The sequence below is a fragment of the Thermobia domestica genome, chromosome 11 (assembly GCF_964235325.1).
Source record: "Thermobia domestica chromosome 11, izTheDome1.hap1.1, whole genome shotgun sequence".
In the NCBI taxonomy this organism is placed as follows: domain Eukaryota; kingdom Metazoa; phylum Arthropoda; class Insecta; order Zygentoma; family Lepismatidae; genus Thermobia; species Thermobia domestica.
Genome location: NC_137464.1, coordinates 99,343,839 through 99,365,348, shown reverse-complemented (window position 1 = coordinate 99,365,348; position 21,510 = coordinate 99,343,839). Strand labels below are relative to the sequence as shown.

General features: G+C 35.3%; 1 protein-coding gene across 5 annotated transcripts in view; it reads right to left on the bottom strand.

Moving 5' to 3' along the window:
- sav (scaffold protein salvador) overlaps positions 1-21,510 on the bottom strand; it is a 46,779-nt gene that overhangs the window by 7,066 nt on the left and 18,203 nt on the right. For all 5 annotated transcript variants that reach the window (XM_081730861.1, XM_081730859.1, XM_081730864.1 and 2 more), the window contains exons 5-8: positions 12,401-12,569; positions 6,438-6,611; positions 4,557-4,704; positions 1,629-1,821 (exon numbers count right to left, since the gene is read on the bottom strand). In XM_081730861.1, coding sequence (XP_081586987.1) covers positions 1,629-1,821; positions 4,557-4,704; positions 6,438-6,611; positions 12,401-12,569 — 684 coding nt within the window. The remainder of the gene's footprint in view (positions 1-1,628; positions 1,822-4,556; positions 4,705-6,437; positions 6,612-12,400; positions 12,570-21,510) is intronic.

Here is a 21,510-nt window from a genome sequence, read left to right as displayed (position 1 = left end):
GAATGGTGGCAAAAATACGTGGTTGCAGACGGATACTACTTTGACTAACGAGATATTTTCCACCGTTGAAAATGGCACATGTTAATCGGATATTTCAAACGCACCAACCCATTACTACTATTACCTTTCCAAAATATCTACCTAATACATAAGTATAAGTACGATATTGTTTGCTTCTTCCCAAAAATTAATTTCATTAGTTACTTGTATCTATATTTAGATTTGAAGTATCAGTCATCTTTCACGTATAAGCCGAAATGGCATACATAAATACAATCATCAGCAAAAGCACAAAGTATCTCTATTCATTATATAATCTTTTGCCTATAACTTTGGACTGAACAGGAATACAAAAATAATAATATCTCTACTTAAGGAAAACTACTTCTGTATCCTCCTGAGACCTGATGGTTGAAAGATCACTGGGCCAAATACCACTGGAAAGTTATATCAATGTTGATGTGCTACTTGTACGTCACTTAAATCGCTATTATATACACCGTGTACCTCAATTTTTTCAAACGGGAAATTCTAGTGGTCGATATATCAACCATCACATCACAGAAGAGTATACTGAAATTAATCGAGAAATTTTGCAAATAACTGCCTGACAACAGAACATGTATATGTTAAATATCTTATATACTTTTATCTTATATATGGGACCTTTAAAGAGTTGAGAAAAAGAGTCATAAAATGCTTCGTGTGGAATATTGTGCTGTATGGGTCAGAAATATGGACATTACGCAAAAATGATGAAAAACGACTAGAAGCTTTCGAAATGTGGACGTGGAAAAGAATGGAGATAATAGCTGGGTCAAGCGGAAAACGAATGAGTGGGTCTTGGAAATGGTGGGAAGGAAAAATAATAATTTTAGGTATTATTAAGAAGAGGAAGAGAAATTGGTTGGAACATTGGCTAAGAAGGAACTGTTGAATTGAGTTGATTTTAGTTTAGTGTCCCTTTCAGCAGCGAGGCTATATGAGACGTGGACCTACTGATTAACGTGGAATCCGAACCACATGTGCTCCCGCCGGGAATTGAACCCAGGTCTCCTACGCCAAAGGCGCGTACGCTAACCGCTTAGCCACGAGGGAGCTCTAAGAAGGAACTGTATCATGAGGAACGTGCTAAGGGGTATGGTGGCAGAAAAGAGAGGGAGAGGGCGAAGAAGACTACAATTAATGAACGATATCAAAACAGAAAAATCGTACGTGAAGACACAAAGGGTTACGGAAGACCGTGGACCATGGAAGCTTCTCAGCTGCAGCAAGTGACCTGCCAATAATAAGGATGATACTTTTACATACTATATATTAGTACTACATACATACATACATACTAATAATGTACTATATACTTTTACAAGTAATTAACGAACTGAATAAATAAATCTAAAGAAATCATGACGACGACCTTCTTTAATTGATTATTTTGAATAATGAAAGCGAGTTACTATGAAAGAATTGGTGGTATGAGAATGTGGAATGACGGAGGAAATCGATGAGCATGTTATTATCCACCACAAGTTTACATGGCTCGAGATCGAACGAGGAATCATTTGCACCAAAGATGAGTACTCTACTACTGAACAAGCGTGCTCTCCTTAATTATTATGAACACTTACTTAACGTAGTAGATACCATATTCGGGTGACTCAATCCTTTCCCATCCTGTTGGAAGACCTTCCTTCTCTAGTGGATGGCTCCAATGTGTAGTCTTTGTATTATGATCAATATAATATTTTCTACCTCTGAGAGTGTAGTCTACAGACCATCCAGGAGGAAGCGGTAACTCCTCTGGTTGTTGCAGTCGGCCTCCTATTCAAGAGGAAGAATTATCTTCAGTTGCTTCAAATTAATGAATTCTATATGTATTAATTATGATTGTTGATTGAATTAAAAGCATATTTTCACATTTAAAAAAAATGGCAAAAATTAAAATTTTACAAATGTAATCTTTCAGTATTTTTATCATTATAAAACTGCTAAAGCTAAAAATCTTATCTTAAAATAATAATTACGATTACACCATTACAAAATTGATACATTGCCACAAAATATAAGAAAAAAGCTCATGTTGCTGACTGTTATACCCCTTCTCGCTGGTCTAGTGAATAGTGCGTACACCTTTGGTGCACGTGATTGCAGGTTCGATTCCAGGTGGAAGCACAAAAAAATATTTCACAATTATTCATTTTTGTTAATCATTTCTCTCCTAGGTACTTGTGAGTACTATTTGGCGACAACAACCGAAATTCGAATCTTCGGGGGGGGGGGGGGGGGGGGCACCAGCCACGATGGAATAGCACCAGCGAATAATAAGTCACAAAAAATCATCCACGAGCTCGAGGACGTGTTGCATGCATGCCACTTGTATACCTGATTCCCACAAACTGAAAAGCTATTGGGGTGCTCAGTGATACAACGCACATGGGCTGTATAATTCTAAAGGAGATTCTTACAATAGGTCAACGGTAGTTCGTTTGCTTTTTACACCTAGGCTAGTGTGAAAAGCGCCTGTAGCTACCTGAATGTCCGGGTGATGAATACTGTCATGCTACTTTAGAAGAAAGAAAGGAGTATACAAACAATACAACCAGTCTACCTTGAGCCGGATTAGACACAGTATAATCATAGCAGAAGATTACAGAAGTGTGGCGATCAGCATTCAAACCTGGAAATTGGGTTGCATCAACAGAAAAATTAAATGAAATGAAATCTTTAAGTTTTATGTCCCACGGTTATGCCGGCTAGGCTAAAGGAGACGATGATAATGAGAAACGAATGAAATGGTGGAATGAAGAAAGTTGGAGGAAACGGGAGAACCCCGAGGAAACCCACGCACACGGTGTTTATCCACCACAAAGTTCACTTGGCGGGAGCTGGGACTGAACCTGGGACCCCATGAACCAGAGGTGAATACTCTACCACTGAGCCACCGCGGCCCCTGCATTAACAGAGAGAGAAATGCTACCGAGATATAGATCAGGATCAAGAAGGCAAGTTCACTAGTAGCAAAAGTGTATACACTGAGTTTTTTTCAGCCAAGTTGACGGACAACAAATAGAAAGATCGTTAACACAGAGAGGAGCTTGAATTTGCGACAAACACTGTTGACAGCGACAGTATACAGTATGCAACTCACAACATTGGCTTGAGGGACACCATTTTCCTGGAGAAATCGCTCAGAGAGAAACTGTGTGTAAACACACCTAAAATAAGTTCGCTGAAATAACGTCATATGGCCACGAAAACCCATTCATACAACTATTTTAATATTTCGTAATGCCAAGTTGTGTCTTAATCCTTGTCTAGATCAAGGAATATACAACTAGATGCCTCCGATGGAAAATGGCTTTCGAAAAAAAAGTAAGATTATCTGTAGTTGACCTGAAAATGTGAAATCTATCCAACACTTGCTCAACTTGGTGGCTTCAAATACCGGCATTGTAAGGCAGAATTAAATTGTAAATCGTGGTGAGAACATCATTATAATGCTAAATATTAGCGCTACGGAAATTCAAAGGGTTCGCTCGGTATGAGTACTATAAATGGTGTGCTGAGTCAGACACCAAAGAAAAGCGTCGGGCCAAAAATGATGGCTCTCTCTCACAGACTAGTCTCCAGGATCCCGTTTACTGATAGTGCATGCACACTAGCACTCGAATAGTGGCCATTTATTGAGCGAATCCTACACCAAACAGCAGTAATAGTACACAATATTTCTAATTTGGGCGCTTCCAAGATTAGCATGAGCTCGTAGAATGCAAAATCGCTGGGGATGCTAGGCAGTTGGATGTCGATTAAAAGTGGTAAAGAGCACGCAGACGGATCAAGATGGCCTAACGTATTTCCCTGGACCATCCTGTAACTTGACGTCGTGAATCGCTGCTTTCACATTCTGGAACGGAATTGTTGGTAGTGTAGGTAGTCTGCTCGAATACCTCTACAGCAGCACATACAGGGAAAACATCGGGAGTATAAAATTCCCTATTCCCTAACCTCCCGAAATGTTGGACAAAAAGAATGTTTGGATTTGCATTGGACAATAAGCGGATGAGAGCAGGTAAGGCTTTAATGCTTACAAGAAAAGGATCACTGCTATGCAAATCTCGATACACTCTCCATGTCATGAAAGCCGGAAGATAGCTTGAGACAGGGCATCGTGTGGACCATGTTTGGCTAAGTAAAATTAATTTTAGTGAGAAAATCTTGTGTGGGGAACTTCTCCAGAGATCTGTAATGGATACGTTTGGAAAATTGCAATTTATGAAGTGCTTATGGAAGCATAATGTGGGGTCCCGGTCATATGAGCATCTACAGAGAATCCAACTTTATTGTTTCTTACCTAAGACGGAAAGTTAACCATTTAGCTATGAGGGAGATCCAAGTGGTAATTTCTAGTATCTAGAAAATGGAGAGAATTTGGTGGTGCAAATAATCTCACAAGACGGATTAGTCTATTTTCTTCCCATATTACGATGCTTCCTATAATCACGACAATTACTTTAACAATAATTAGTAATCTAAATATTCAGTTACATACTGCTCACCTACAGCAGGAGAATGTACATTCTGGGTCTGTGATGACTGCTGCTCTTGAGGAGAATGAGAGGAACTATGTAATGGGCTATGAGTTGTAAGATGAAGATTTTGAGGCGGTAATGAAATAACATGCTGACTATAACTCGAAACAGGAACCTGAAACAGGAAAAAGAAATTTCTTGCGATATTATAATCACACAACTAGGAATAACATATATGTAAATTGTTATAACTTGAAGAACAGGTCTTGAAACTGATACCATTTTGTAACTACAGCAAGCATTTTGACGAACTATGGAAGATTATGAATTCGCTTTAAAATGGCCTACCAAACCAAAACTGTAAAATTAATTTTAAATTGTAACAATAATTTTAATTTATTATTAAATTATAATTTTAAATTGAATTAATTAAATTATAACTCTTTAATTCTTAATAGTTCTGTAGTATTTTTCTTTTGACTGTGTTCCTTCCTGGTGAGTTATCCTTTCGTTTTTGATAGCTATTCAGATTTCAGTTTAGTCACATTTTCTTTCGTCATAATATTGAAGCACAACATTCAACATGGCTAATAGTGACATGCAGTAAATGAAATTTCCTGAAATTTCGGGAACATCCAATTTATCCTCTGAAATCAAAATTGTTTCTCTTCATTTTCTGGAACAATACGTTCACCATCTCCACTTAATTTATTATTTATGTTTATATATACACAAAACTATCATCCTCTAAAGATAACTGAAATAATTAATCTTTAATACAAACTTTTATAACGGGTGTTTTAAAAAGGGAATTCCAGTATCATTGATGTAGAATATACTATCTAACAGGATTTACGCACAGGGAGTGGTTATTGTATTGCGCTTGATTATCGAGTTCGATTTCCGGTGAAACCTCTCCCCATTTGCTTGCTGGACACAGACGTTTAATACAAAATAAAAGACACAACAAACAATTTGGTGTAACTGTCTGTCAATATCAGTATTATAGTTGCTTACAGAACGTAAGATAGCACTCACCTTCATGTTTCCATACGTTTTATAAGCTTCTACTTAAGTCTGATAGGAGATATACCCCTCAAAGGTTTCGAATGAATCAAATATGTAAGAAATAGAGACATGTAGAAATTAGCACTTTGACGCCGCCAGAAGAATACCGATTATTCTTTTAAAGTATTGCAGATGATTATCCACAAATATGTCTTTAGGGAGCGTGAAGATGAGTGTTAAAATACCATTAATTTAGTTTTTCACTTATATTAACTAGTGGCATCTTAATTTTAATATTGCACATTTCCAGCTATAAACTCCATCTAATTCTCTTGAGACATTCTCAACTAATCCTTGTTTTAGCTTTACAGCTTGAGTAGGTATACTAAGATGAAATCAAACTAAGATGAAACTCCAATAGGCATTATTATTTTAATATTAGAAGCATTAAGCATACTATCAATGAACTTGAATCAGTACCTTGGATAGCTGCACAAATATCGGCCTGATCACTGAAATGTTTTTAACAATAATCTTCGGTACATATGGCTAGATACTTTTTTATATTTTTTTGTAAATCACACGAAAACCAAAATAAAGCTCCTTATATGATACTTAAGAAGTAAAAACAGATCGAAACTAAATACAGACAACTAGCTTTCATCCACATCTTCATAAAGATGTACAAAATAAATAAAAGAAAAGGAATACTAAAGACAGAAGTTCGGTTACTTGTCATTGTCGAGCATATCCTGGTCTTATATTTATTTCTTTTCAGTGTGCTTTTGCTCACAACTCTCACATAAAGTTTCTTTTATCTTGATTTTTTATATACCTACTCAAGATGTGTTTTATAGATCAGAGGTATTTATAAGTATGTAGGGGACCATTGAGGATTACCTGAAAATAAGGATTTATCCTATATTCATCAACATGTAGCTGATGATTTTGGTACGCTGCTGATACATCACTAGAATCCACATCTTCATGTACAGCATGATGACATTCAACACGGTCTCGTATGTCTGATCCACCAGCTATATTTACATAACCGGCTGGACTTATTTGTGAAGCCTACAATAGACAAATAGTATAATGTGTAAAAAATAATTACTTATTGAGTCTAAATTGCACTGCAAATTAATTACATACAAACTTAAGAAAATAAGATGTCTAGGAATGAATAGTGAAAAGTGTTAAAATCTGGTTACAAACTAGAAGTTCAATACGTACTTGAACCACAAGAGACCAGGCGCGCGCACACAAATCCAAGCAGAAGGCAGTGTAATTTAGATTTATAATGATGTTCTATAGTTGCTTAACTAGAATAAGTTAAAAAGTGTGTAAATTTATTTAATAGTTTCGTGACAGGGACAAACAGCCTCGATGCTGACGTCCCCATTAAACCTCAATGAATTATTAATGGTTATAACAGCAATCTTACAAGTGTTTTTGAATGGTTAGCACAACTGTATAAAATTATTTCTACATTACATTAATCGGTACAAAAGGTCTACTACAAATTATTCAAAGTACCAAGTAGAGAAAAAAATTGGTGAGAAAACGCTACTCGAATTAAAGATATGCAAACTTTTAATGTCATTATTGTTCAATTAGATACGTGTAATTAGTGAAAGAAATTGTCTAAGAAGTGACAACAGTTACATGTGAGTTACCTTAAACTACCGATGAAGATGACAGTGTTTGCCAAAATAGTATAGTACAATTAAAACGAAGTAATTATTTTATACACAAATATGCGTCGAACTACATCTGCATATTAATAGACAAGCAGTAACTTTAGTTAAAAAATGTTTTGACGGATTGAAGTTTAAATCAGTGACCCACACAACTACTCGGAATTTTATCCGAGGCTAGCACCTCCATCAGGAGACGAACTCGTGTACACAAAGTACTCACGCTAGTTTCTTGGCTACAAAGAGGTACAAAATTGTTTCAATAATATACAGTAATTGTAATTGTTTTAATAATATACAGTATAATCTTAACATGGATAAGTAACACTTACTGGCAACGAAATATGCACACGCATAGCTCCCATTCAAACTAAATAATTAAATTCACGACTTTCTCACAACCTCCACGGTCCAAAAAGTTTCAATTTTACGTTCGGAAAGTTTGCAAAAATAATCTTTACTGACTGCAGAAAGATAACAAAAACCACCCAGTGCGGGATCAAAACGGCGCGGCGGTCGGCAGTGGAATAATTAAAGTTGCTGTCGTTCATCTTACGATGTCACTCGTACATACAAGAAACGGAATAAACATTAAAAAATATAATTTCTTTCGAAATTTACTTACTTCCAATAAGCATTTTTCTATTGCTTAGAAAATTTTCTAGATTTTCAAGGGTTAATTCACAGAGTTAGATTTTATTTCGTATATATTTAGATTATATATATACGAAATCGACGGCTTATTCATGGTTTCATAGTTTTCACAGCTGCGTGAGTACCTTGACAAAATATGATATTTTAACTAATCGAGTAAAAAGGACTTATTTCTTAGTGTTATCAAAAAATGTGTTTCATTAATCTTTCCTCTTTGTTCGAAAGTTCCCTTTAATTATCTTAACTGCAAATTAAAATCACCTATGACATTACATCAATTACTACTATATTCTATCTAGTGATATCATAAATTCTGCTATCAATTGTTGATAGGGATTGCAACGCTGGTTTTGAAGATTACCCTTCAACGTGATAGCAGGCAACAAGCGTCATTGTGTTGGGCTGTGGTAGACAGCGTGTGAATTGCAAGACGAGTCTTATGGAGTGGAGTGTTTATGAAAAGCGTCTAGCAGCTATAACTCTCCATGAAGTAAGGAAATTATCATCTCCCGTACCCTGAACGAGCTTAAGATCAGCAAGATGTTTGTCTTTCGGACCATCAATAGACAATGAGATACAGGGACCACAGAGGACCGCTCCAGGTGAGGTCTAAGAGCCAGAAGATCGTGAAAGCAGTGGTGGTGTGTATTCGAAGAAATTATGTCAGGAAAAAAGCAGCGAAGTTTGTAAGCTAACATCTCTAAAATGTCGATGTCTTGTGTGCCGAGAAGTGACCTAGAATTAAGAACTAACAGGCAAAGTACCAGTCATTTCTTCACTTTACAACTTACGGTAAAGAGGGTCCTTTTCAGTGTTACACAAAGGGTAACTACATCAGGATTCTCTTTACTGATGAGATGATCTTCACAACTGAATATTCTTTCAGCATCTAAATTATATGGTATATGCCTCCATACATCAGTCCGGTCGTGCGAAAACGCCAAGGATATTGAGAAGTCATTATCCTGCTTCAGTGATGGTTTGTTGGCAGTCATATAACAACTCAACTAAGCTCCACTTTTTTTTTTTATAAAAGTGGTGTTAAAACGCCGACCAAAGTGTACTAAGAGACAGTATTGGAACCTGTTGTGAAACCTGACCATGGTCATGTTCCTTAAAGAGCCGTGAAGCTTCCAACAGAACTCAGCACCTGCCCTCAAAAAAAGAAACGCAGGAATGGCTTCAGGGAAATGTGCCTGATTTCATCTCACCAGCTGACTCGCCTTTCAAGAGTCCAGATCTCAATCCACTTGACCAGTTGTAGTCCGTGCTTGAGGTCATGGTCTGCAGAAGAGGCATCATGAAATTGAGAATCTCAAACGTGCTCTTCTACAAGCAATAGCGGATTTTTCCAAAGAGACCGTATGTGACGAGACTGACGACTGGCCTCAAAGAATTATGGAATGTGTGAACGTCAGAGTTGACCATTTCAACAAGTGACTGGTGATCTGTAAGTCTCTCATAGCCAAATATTAAATTATCTTTACAACTGTTCCCCTATTTCATTACAGACTTTGTAACGGACATCATTAGATATTTATAAGTATACATATACATGCATTTGGCAACATTTAGCACCTTTATTTGTCTTTCATTGGGCGGATATTAAGCATTTATGTTTTATCTACAATATTTAAAATTGGTTTGTAAGTATCCTATATTTTTACTCAGCATATTTTAACATATTCTTGTTGGGAACGTTTAGTGCTGAATGTTTTGTGCAGATACACAAGCTTGGATGTAAAACAACATGGCAAGAATTATGTCTAGGGTGTCTACATGTATATGCCAAATACACAGCTTACTTATATTCACTTGATGATTCTATACACAAATGGATGCGATCTGATGTGATGAGTTTGCTGTACAAGCTTTAAGAAAATGCTACTGAGAAAGATGTGAGTTTTCACTGAATATTTCAGCAATTACTAAATGATAGACGTATACTAAGACTAATCCCAGTGACTACTTGTAATCATGCGTCAGTTTAGTTCATTAAGTTGTTACACAGGTTACTTGTTATCGCTGCCAAGTTCAGTTCCTGCTGCTGTGTAAGATATAAGTTCAAAGTAAGAGCCTTAGGTGTAATTATAGAGTGCGTTCAAAAAAGTCTCACTCCGATACATTATTGGTACTTGTTATTGTACTGTAAGGAAAAAATTGAAACATACACTTTTGTATGTGTGTATGTATTTCATGTTATGAGAATGAATGAGGCTACACTTCATTCTTAACCTCAAAGGAGACACATAGTGTGCAATAAAGGCAGCGTACGTCAAATTGTAACCAGTGTTTCCATGCACTTCTTTGCCATAATCCACTGCAGAGAGACTTTTTGAACACACTGTACAAAAATAGCGGACCCAGATCCGAAGATATTTGCAGAGACTTAAGGCACGATAATATATGAACTGCTATGAGTAATATCGCACGTGCCTTCAGCGTGGAGACCCTTAAGATCCTCGCACGTGCCTTCGTGTGGTTCAGATCCCACGCTACGCTGTAAGTCCAACTCATATAGCCTCGATGCTGAACGGGACACTAAACAACCACCCATAAAAGTAAATGAAAGAGGCAAAAAAGCTGAAAGTTATTGAAGGAATGACATTGCGTTAGGTTTAGGCGAAGTACCAAGACAAACTACATACGGAATTTTATGATTTGAAGACGACTTAGTAGCTATCGCCGTCTCTCTATCCTTGCATTGTATTATTAAGCACGACACCGCTTGAGACATGAAATATTTCGGTGATTTACTTCAATAATTTATGATTTTACAAGGTAAGAACACCTTTATACACGTACAGTCATAGTATACTATACGTGTCTCCTGAAACGTTTCGATGATTTACTTCATTAATTGATAGTTTTACAAAGTAAGGACACTATTATACATCTACACTAATATTAAGTTACACATTAAAGCAAAACAATCAAAGTAATATAATTTTTATCACAGAGAATTAAACCACACTGATCTTTCTGGAATTCAACAATATCTTGCAGCTACATAGCAATTCTGTCATAGCTCAGAAACTTTTAAGTATTCGATACTCTCTATAGCGTGCTCTAAAGTCCGGAACCAATGGAAGGACCGATAACCAGAACATTAGCTTAATATACCATGTTTCCCCCCTTTAAATTCTTTTCAACATATTAGAAGCTGTTACTATGATTATCTTTTCTCGGAGATCCGGATGAAAGGCTGTCACAGTATATACCTTAGACCTCAAAATTGTCCGTATGGTAAATATCATAGGGTTGAGATCGGAAGACCGTAATATACTTTCCACAAGCCCCCTTATACCAATCGCTCCTGAATAATGAGGTTTCACTATAGATTCCAGACCTGACAAAACCTAAAAAGACACTATATTTCTTTTACTAATATTGCGAAATTGGGCTTTAAAATTTGGATTATGTTCATCTAGGAGTATTGGACAAAAATGCAAGACAGAAACTAGAAAGTCAAATACGTAGGAATTATATTCTAACGTGCCACTTTTAAAGGTTTATATTTGTTGTGCCAGGGTAGTTCAAGTAACCTATTTATGGGAACTTACGAAGATAAATTAGCGGTCAATTTGTTCATATTTTGGAACTAAAGCGATTTTATGATAGTAATATGACCAACTACACTTTCTATGTCAGAGAAAGTTTAATCATTTTAATTCTATGGTGCGAGTTTTTTTTTTTTTTTTTTTTTTTTTTTTTTTTTTTTTTTTTTACTATTTCTAATTTTCACTCTCTTCTGCTTCTGTTAGTTTCATCGTAGGAATACATTTCTTGAGGTTAAATCTTATCCTTTTGTCTTTCCTACAAATTACTTTTATTCTTCTGTATGAAGATAAGAACAAATGTTTCTTTTTAGTCCTAGAATTGGATCGAATTAGATTTGATTTGTAACATCACTGTAAAAGAATATATATGTATATATATTATACGTCGTATTATAAATTAAATTTTATTCGATACAATTTTAGAAGCAGAAACATTTGATCTTACTTTCTTACAGAAGAATATGTAAAGTAACATATAGAAAAGAGTAACATATAGAATGTTCTAAGATTTAACCTCTAGAAATTTATTCTTCCGAAAAAGTTCACACAAGCAAAAGTGAGCGAAATATTTAAAATAATAAAAGGATTATAAAAGTTAAGTAAATTCTTTTATTTATTCGTAACATAGTTACGAAAACATGAAATCCGCAACATATTCTTACATGTTCACTTATTTCTGTTTTTCACAAATATTTAAAATATCTAACGGAATACCGTTTGTCCGGTATGAAGCGATTACCTCTGGTGCATTGGGTCCCAGATGATGTGAGCTTCAGGTGTTTTTTCTCAGAATTCTCGTGTTTCTTCCCGCTATCTTCATTGTTTCGCTATCACACTTGCAAATATCATCCGTCTCATTTAGCCTACATGGTACAGCCATTAAAGTAAAGATTTCATTTCTTTCTTAAAATATCTAAAGAACAGTTGCTGGTATACCAGCAGAACGACATACCTGTGCTTTGTCTAAATTGTACTCTGACCCCGTATATTGGTTAATGAACGTGTGACTCATGGCGGGATACATCCCACTCTCATAAACAGAATGAGAGGGTATCCTTGGATTTACCAGTTGCTCACTGCTGCCACTGTTACTGCTACTATTAAGTGATAAATTTGTAAATCTGCAAATAGAAAAATCATCATGCAATACCTATGAATGAAAGGACAGTTGCTTTAAAAATAATAATAATAACAGATATTTAAGCGACCTTTAATAATTAAAATTAAAATAACACAAGTAAGAACTTTCGGTTAAAAGGTAGAAGTATGATCACTAGCATAATTCTTTCTACACACGCTTACATACATGGTCTTCTTTTTAATAAATATGAGGTGGTTCCGTAAATTGTATATTATTAATTAATGGCTATGTTTGTCCAGACGTAATAAATTCTGGCTACTTTTTATTCTGGAGGCATATACAGGGTGGGTGTTAATAAATTATACTGAAAAACTGATAGAGGCGATTCCACACATAACAGTAAGAAAAAAAAGTTAATATGGACCTGAAGGGAAAAGTGCATAGTTTCAGAGCTAGGGCTGTCCAAAATCGTGGAATAACTACCTTTCAACACGTATTATTTCGAACTCGAGAAACTGTGAAGCAGCGGCTCATATCAGCGTAAAGAAGTAGCACATACGCCACTCACATTTCAGCAATATGAAACGGGTGCCCAAGGGATTTCGTATAGTTCATAATTCCTACAAGACATGCTTCCAATATAATTCTTATATATGCTCTGATTTCAAGGTTAATCCAAAGTAGGCAAAAGATAATCCTTGACAGCAGTGGACACGGGAGCCGAAAGTGTCAGAGACTACTAGCTCTCGTGTTCCCCCCGTGTTCGAAATAACGCGTGCTGCGATGTATTTCGTCAAAATATATTTCACTTTTTTTCTTTCTTTTAACCACGTATAAGCGTAAAAAAAACGTCGCTGCACCCGTTATTCCGAAAACACGAGGGACCGTGGTGCTGGCAGTTCCAAACACTTCTGTCTTTCTTCCGAAGCATTGCGTGCTCACTGTCAAGGCTTACCTCTTGCCTCCTTTTTACCTACCTTGAAGTGATAGCATATCTGGGGAATTATGTCCCCTAGGGAATTCTTTGCGCGTCCACTGCACATTGCTATACATATAACTTTTGGATGGCGCACGTGTGACTTCCTTCATGCTCATATGGACCGCTACTCCACGCCTTTGGACATTTCTAGCTCTGAAATTATGCACTTTTCCCTACAGGTCTATATGAACTTTTTCTCTTATTTTGATGTGAGGAATTACTTCTTACAGTTTGTCGGTGTAGCTCATTAACACCTTACCTCCTCATTCCAGGATTTTTCATAGTTTTATTATTATTATTATTATTATTTTCTAAAGTGATTTATTCACATTGTAGTATCTCTCATTCATCAGATACCAGATCTTCATTCAAAGATGGAACTCAAAAATAGCTTGTGCAAGTGAATTAATGGTTGTAGAAGATAATGTTTTACGTAATACATAATAACTTATATTGCTTTTCAAAACAGGATGGTAGCTTTGAAAAGGCATGTTCTGTGACCTGATAAAATCTTCTCATTCCGTGCAAGAGAACATATTGTGCTTCGGTTTATATATATATATATATATATATATATATATATATATATATATATATATATATATATATATATATATATATATAACTTTCGTTGTATATGATCGTGCTTCAAGTTCAGTATTATTCAACTCTTGATATGAACTTGGAAATGTCTGTGAATTAGGTCATCAACATGCTTCATACTAAAGCCACTGACGTTTAAAAAGAGATTTAAACTCTTGACCAGGGTACACGCTCCTTTTAAAAGCACACAAATTCGTAGCTCCTTTTTCTGAAACAGCTTTAAAAACTTCTCAATGGTAATGACACACATCCTAGAAGAAACTGGCTGAGAATTCTCAAAGGAGAATCTTTATACACACTGAAATGTCTGTTTACATCGATAGTTTTGTTCTAGCTGTTAGTCTTATTTGAGAAGCTCTGAGACAAAATAATACTTTTTCTATTGTTGGCCACTGAGTTAAATCTTTTAGGCAGCTCGGATCAAGATCAACCGCCGTGTTTCAACTAACATTCAACGTCAACTTCACGATTTGCTATTTACGGCGAATCTAAGACGCCCTCAAATGTAAGACGCACCCCCAATTTTTGAAGGAAAAATTTTTTAAAAAATCCTCGAATGTACGACACACCCTTGGCGAGGAACAAATTGTAGCCATATCATGAACAAACAGGTCTTTTCGAATGGGTTACAATGCCGGAAGGCGTCAACTTTAAAACTACACCTGCAAATCTTAGGGGAAGCAGGTTGTCATTCCCAAACAATGACTCACTCACCCGCGCCACCTCCCTCCCTCCCAAACCTGTTTGTGCCTCCAACTTCCTGATTTGCAGTATTTCTAAACTCCTTATTTTATTATCAATTGTCGTGCTTCAAGATATGTGATTCACTTGTTTATGCTCTTCAAACAAAGGAAGACACCAGCCACGGTATGAGGGAAAGGAAGGAATAATCTCAGCTGTCGTAAATTCACAAGAATGATTCATCTCTTTTCATTTGTCACTGGTCTGCGCGCTAATTTTAAAGAGTTTTTATTTCGCGTAAAATGCATGATTTTAGTTCTGCATTCTGTTCGTACCCACAAAATACACATTCTTTACAGAATCATGGCTAACGGGATTAGCAATTTTTGACAAAACTCCATCTAATCTGGTCTAAATTTGCATAACTCAAATCTAAGACGCAAAAAAATCGACAAAAAGTGTCTTAGAATCGCGTAAATACGGTATTTCTAACTGAAAAGTAAGACTTATTTTTAAAAGTAGGACCTTTCCTGCTAAAAAGTACAAAAAGTTGGACAACTTGAATCTGCAATAATAATAATAATAATAATAATAATATCAACTAATCAATTTACTGGTTATGTTCTTAAGCTAACTACTCAAATATGTAATTGAGAAACTATATTTTGCGAAGTTAATATTGCTATGCTTTTGTAATTTGTGATTAGTGGCGGAATAAAATGTTAACATAAATAAATAAATAAAATACTAAAGCGGAGGAGTAAAATGTAAAAATAAATAAAAATAAAAATATAAACTAAAAAAATATCTAACAATAAGTAATTTAGGATACCACTCAGGATATCACATAAGCATTATATATTAACTCTACGAAGATTGTCGTAAAATATATGTCACTGGCACTCGTATTATTTCCAAACTATGCCAAAAGGCAACCAGAAAACGATTTAGGCGTGTAGTTCAACTGATAAGCTAACGATAGAGAGAAGCTGCGAGGCAGTTTAGTTTAGGTTATGTAAAGAATTCTCGGTGGTATAGAAATTTAACCATACATATTTATTCTATGAGTAGGTTTACAGTAATTATTCTCTATCGTTGTCAGTAACACTATATTTCTGCTCCTTCTCGAAGTGATGGCCTGCACTGTTAACAGACAAACGCATCCTTCCTTGCCATTTGATAAGCAGTTTTCCTAAATTCTTCTTCGGATACGCTTTCCGGACCTTCGGTGAACGCTTTATGCAAACGAAATATTCTCCTCTCGTTTAACTAACAAACAAACAAACAAACAAACTAGTGTAAAAGCCAACACTCCTTCATCACATCGTTACTGAGTGCAGTTTAGTGAAAAAAAACACGTTCGGCGTATTTTTATGGCTACACAGCGAGTTGAATTACATGCCTCGTTCGTTGTCGGGTCTCTTTGTCGTTGGAAATATGAGTGCCACTGATAGTTGCTTTGAGACAATCTTTGAGTATTAAAATACAATTATGAATATTTTCTTTACTTTTTCAGGAACTGGTAAATAATAGTTTGTCATAAAATAAGTATCGCTGTTCAGAAAACTCTGGAGACGTAACCACTCGACAGAATACAATCAAACTTGATAGGAGCATATTTGGGAACATGCAAAAGCGATTGGTATAGAAAACAAAATTAGTTCCAATTTTCGCCACCAGAGGTAATTGTGCCGCTGTACAACGCCATGTAAGTGCAGCGTGGAAGGAAAACGACACTAATGATGCTAAATGATAAGAAAGACTGTAATTACCTCTCCAGACACTTACTCACGCCTGCATGTGTTTCAGTGATACGGGTTTGAGGGGCACTATGTGCCAGAAGTGAATTGATGGTGATCCGATGTTTGCTTGTTTTTTTTCCTACACTCTTTGCCTTGTATTCAAGGGGTTCGATTTCCGGTGAAGACACACGGAAAACCCTTCCCCGTAAATCCGCCACTGACCACGGGGTATTAACAGCATTGGTAATCAATGCCACGAGACCCACAGGAGGGGTAATTACAGCCTTTCTTATCATTTAGCTTCACTAGTGTCGTTTCTCTTTTACGCTGCACTTACTTGGTGTTGTACAGCGCCACAATTACCTCTGGTGGCGAAAATTGGAACTAATTTTGTTTTCTACACCAATCGCTTCTGCATGTTCCCAAATGTACTCCTACCAGGTTTAGTTGCATTCTGTCGAGTGGTTACGTCTCAGAATTCTCTGAACAGCGATACTTATTTTATAACAACCTGGTATTTGGAATCACACTTCTAAAATTCGACTACATCAGTTCGAAAGGCGCTGTATGGAATATATTAACGTTATACCATATGAAAATGTCATGAGAGCATTACCGACTAATGTACTAATAATTCAAAAGTAAAACTGGGAATATTTAACAAAAATACAAAAGATCCTTTCAGGTTTATGGTAATGAATTCGATCACTAGGTAGGAGCATACATGAACAGGTCCGACTGCACGTAGTTCGAAAATGCTACGGAAGACAACTGTGTGTGTGACTGACTATATGACTCCGAAAACTGTACTCTTTCCAGCATTAATTATTTATAACAAAATAAGTAAACTGTCTATGACAAAAGGTTCCAGTGTGTCAAAGAAAGGGATTAACGTTGAGATGAATAACAACAAAACAAGCACCTCAGCTGTTGCTGATTCCCTCCAATGCTGGGCATCCTAGATATCGGAGGGTAGGGCGTACTTCCAATGTGGTCTAAGAAAAGCGTTCTTTGGTGCGACATAAGATCCCAATGTCTCAAACAGCAAGAGTAAGGGTAATACAACGTTCCGCTGCGATCGTGAATTGCATAACTGTGCAACATTTATATCTGGCAAAGAAACATAAGTTAAAGTTCTTATGCTCAGTCCCTCACATACCATGGAGAGAAAGATCAACAGTCGAAAGTTGTTTGTTTTTCCATTATACTTTCAATGCTGTATCAGATTACAAGTCTTACTATTTAAAATTATCGGATAGACCTCCGAACCACCAAGATACAGGACACTGTGGAGAAAGCATAGCACTTCGTCCGACATTCTCCTTTTTCATTTTGTTTCATCCCTTTTATCTCCATTTGTGTGTAATTTATCAGCACTGGACGTTTTATTTGAATGTGCAAGAGCTCACAATTAAATGGTGACCTATTCGTAACCGGTGTCGAATACGATTTTTTTTTCCTAAAAAAGATATTTGTTTTCCCATTATCTATAATTAAAAATTAAATACTTTGCTATTATTTAAAATTTTCGGGCGACTCTCTGGGCTACATAGGCACCTGTGGAGCAAACAGAACACTTCATTAGATGAGCCATGTATTTTCCTACTCATTTTTTGTTTCGTTCTTTTATCTTCATTGTAAGTTTTATCTGAATAATAATAATGGCATAATAATGTTCATTTTCATATGGATTAACAAAATAGTGTTTGTTGATTCTATAAACTCTTTTGTTATTTCATGTACTGATCAAGTGATTTCTTCAAGATGCAGAGAAGAAATTAAATAGCAATAGCGTAAAATGCCCGGAAAAGAACTACGATATGTTCGAAATGTCGGCACCCCCTTACGATTTTCGAAGCACTATCTGTTAGTACAAAAATTTATATTAGTCGCATGCATGTTCTATGTTGTACAGTATATACTGAATGTTTTGTTATCCAACCACTAGGAAGAAATTTGATACAAATTTCCTATTTCAGAACTTTTCGCTTCTCTCTTGTTGGTTGAAATAAGAAAAATGAAATGAAATTTCATATTTAACGTCCTATGGTTATGCTGTTTACGCTAAAGGAAACAGATGATTAATGAAAGTAAATGAGAAAACGGGAGAAACCCGAGAAAACCCATAGATATGACCACAAACTCACCTTGGGGTCGAGTCAGGGATTCTACTACTGAGCACCGCATACTTGCTTTCATAAAATGAATTTATCACTAATACATGATAATAAAATAAGGAAATAATATAAGGCCCACTTACGTGATTCTAATTTAAAAAAAAAAAAAAAAAAAAAAAAAAAAACACCAATTTTACATTAAAGCAATGTGTTTAATGTTCCATAAAATAATGTTCTTTAATTCACAGAATCAATCGTACTTTGAATTTTAGTGAAATGAATCCAGTTCCAGTAATAGTACTCTGAAAAATAGTTTTGAGCCGGAAATGTAGTATGGGGTTCTGAATAAAATTAGCACATAAAAAATGACATTTTGAATTATTCTCATTCAATTTCTTAACAAAATTCTCAATCACACTTATAAACAAAAGTTCTACTGAATTATCATGTATATATATATCGGGGACATGGATAAACGACTATTTTTCCTGAAAGAGGAAAGACTTTCCTCTACCCCTTGTGGCTTAGCAACCGCAAACTGCACTGGAGGTCGCGAAGGACTCAATGCTGCCAGATTTCTAAACTGAATGAACTTGTTTCTCTGTTTGAAGGTTTCCATTGCAGATTGTCATATGGGAACAGCAGAAGTAAAAACTTATTTTTTAGTTCAACCCAGACCCAACTTGCATTATGTTAGTATTCGAACGTTTTCGATAAAGTGATATGTTTATTTATTGTCCATAAAAGATCTGTAGGGAAAATGAGCTAACGAAGAATCTCATATTTTTTAAAACGGATTCTATTTTCTTCAGGATAACATTTTTTTTAAAAGGAAAAAAGTATGGAAAGGCGAAAAATTTATGCACATAAAAGGTAAACATTTGTTTTCAATTTCTGTAAGAGCCTAACTTTTGGCGCTATAGTTTATAACTTAAGGCAGGTAGTAGGGTGATTTTCCTTTTTTCCCCCTTTATAGTTTTCCGATTTTTGCAAACCATAATAAAATGACTCATATATTTGTAAATTTAAGCATGAATTTTTTGAAGTTTATATAAAAAAAAAGAAAAGAAAGACAGTATATATTACGTTTTCATCCACGATTTGAGTATCAACACAAAAAGAAGTTAAAAATTAAAACTCTTTTGTGTTGTTTTGAAAATTAAAGAAACGAAGAGAAGGAAGTGAAAATCTTAGCTTGGAATGCTTTCTCAAAAAATGCCATTCCTTATAGAACGCTTCAATTTATTGTTTATCACCATCAATGTTTTTCACAGTTGTCATCTGGTAAGTTTTAGTTCTCTACTTTCCCTTGAGATTTTGTTCGAAGAGATTGTAGTATGCTGGTGGTGTATAGGTATTTTCTCGCTGTTTGGAAATATCTCATTTCTTTCGGCGGTACCAGATGATAAGCAGCCTGGTCCTTCTGGCCAGAGAAGTCTAAGTGACAAATAAAAGAATCGAGTGCTTGGAAGTGAAGAAAGCAGAGGAAACAAAACATGAAAGTTTCAGGGCGCTGAAGGTGGTCGAAAGGGGCTCAACCCCTAGCTACCCCTAACTAGGGTCTGGTTTCGATATGAACATTGGTTAAGAAATCCGGGCGATATGTATCTTTTTTAATTAATGCTAATTATTCAACACTTATCGCCATAAAGCATTTAATTTTCTTATTACTAAGTGCAAAATTGACGTACATTACTTTCAAATGTCAAAGATATAAAATTACTTAAAAAACGAGAAAATTTTCGAAAGAGAGGATAAAGAATTATTTGAGAATCGAGAGAAGACAAAACTTCTTCAAACTAGTCACTAATCAAGGCTGGGTTAAATCGTTTTTGCGCGACCCAAAACCAGTAACCTTACTTTAATCAAAGGAGATCACATATCGGAATAATATAAAATAATTCTAAACAACATTTATTTAATATCACCTTATTGGCTTCAATGATGAAGCCATATACCCAGCCCACGTCACTAATCTTAAGATACGTTTTCACGACGGTAAAGTATGTACAGATATCACTCTCAACAGCTTGTTTTCAATTTTATTTTAAGTTTCGGTACTGACAGATTTATCAACCGAGTGCTAATCAAATTAGCAATTTTGCTGATATTTTGCACTAATGTTTGTTTCTAATTACCTGAGGATATTTCTTTAATAAAACTAAAATTATAATATTATAGAAATTGTCCCCATTTCCCCTTCTAAGGAAAGGATTTTTTTTTTAAAAAAAATAAAGAAAAAAAGAAAGAAAATCCGAAGGTCGCGGTCGTAATTTTTAAGATGTATATGTGCTGAATTTTACGCCTTCTTAAGCGAATCCTCACATTCGGCATTTTCTAAACAAATAATCGGAAATTTGAATATTAATACAAACCCCCTCTTTTCTCCTATAGGAGTGAAGTTTTCGCAATCGTTCAAACATGTTTTCGGTTAATTTTAATGAAGAATTTATCCTGAAGATTTATATCTTCTTAACTTCAAGGATTTATGATATATTCTATTCTTAGTTAAAAAAAAAAAAAAAAAAAAAAAAAAAAAAACTCTCTTTCACTCTTCTATACGACATATATTTTTAAAAAAATCTTTTATTAGCTCTTGCTTTTTGACAAAGGAGAGCGTGACTTGCTTCATGAACAACGGAATATTCTGTACAAATCCATGTTTCTATCTATAATAAGTATTGATGAGTAAGTCACTTTAGATATAATATTTTTTATTTTTCTAAATATAATAGTGTATATAAGTATATCTTTTGAAAAAACTCATAAATAATTCGTGTTCAGTTTTGGTATTTTCGCCCAGTTTAAATTATGTTGTTGGCACTAGATTATTTAACATTTTTCTTAGAACACTTTTTA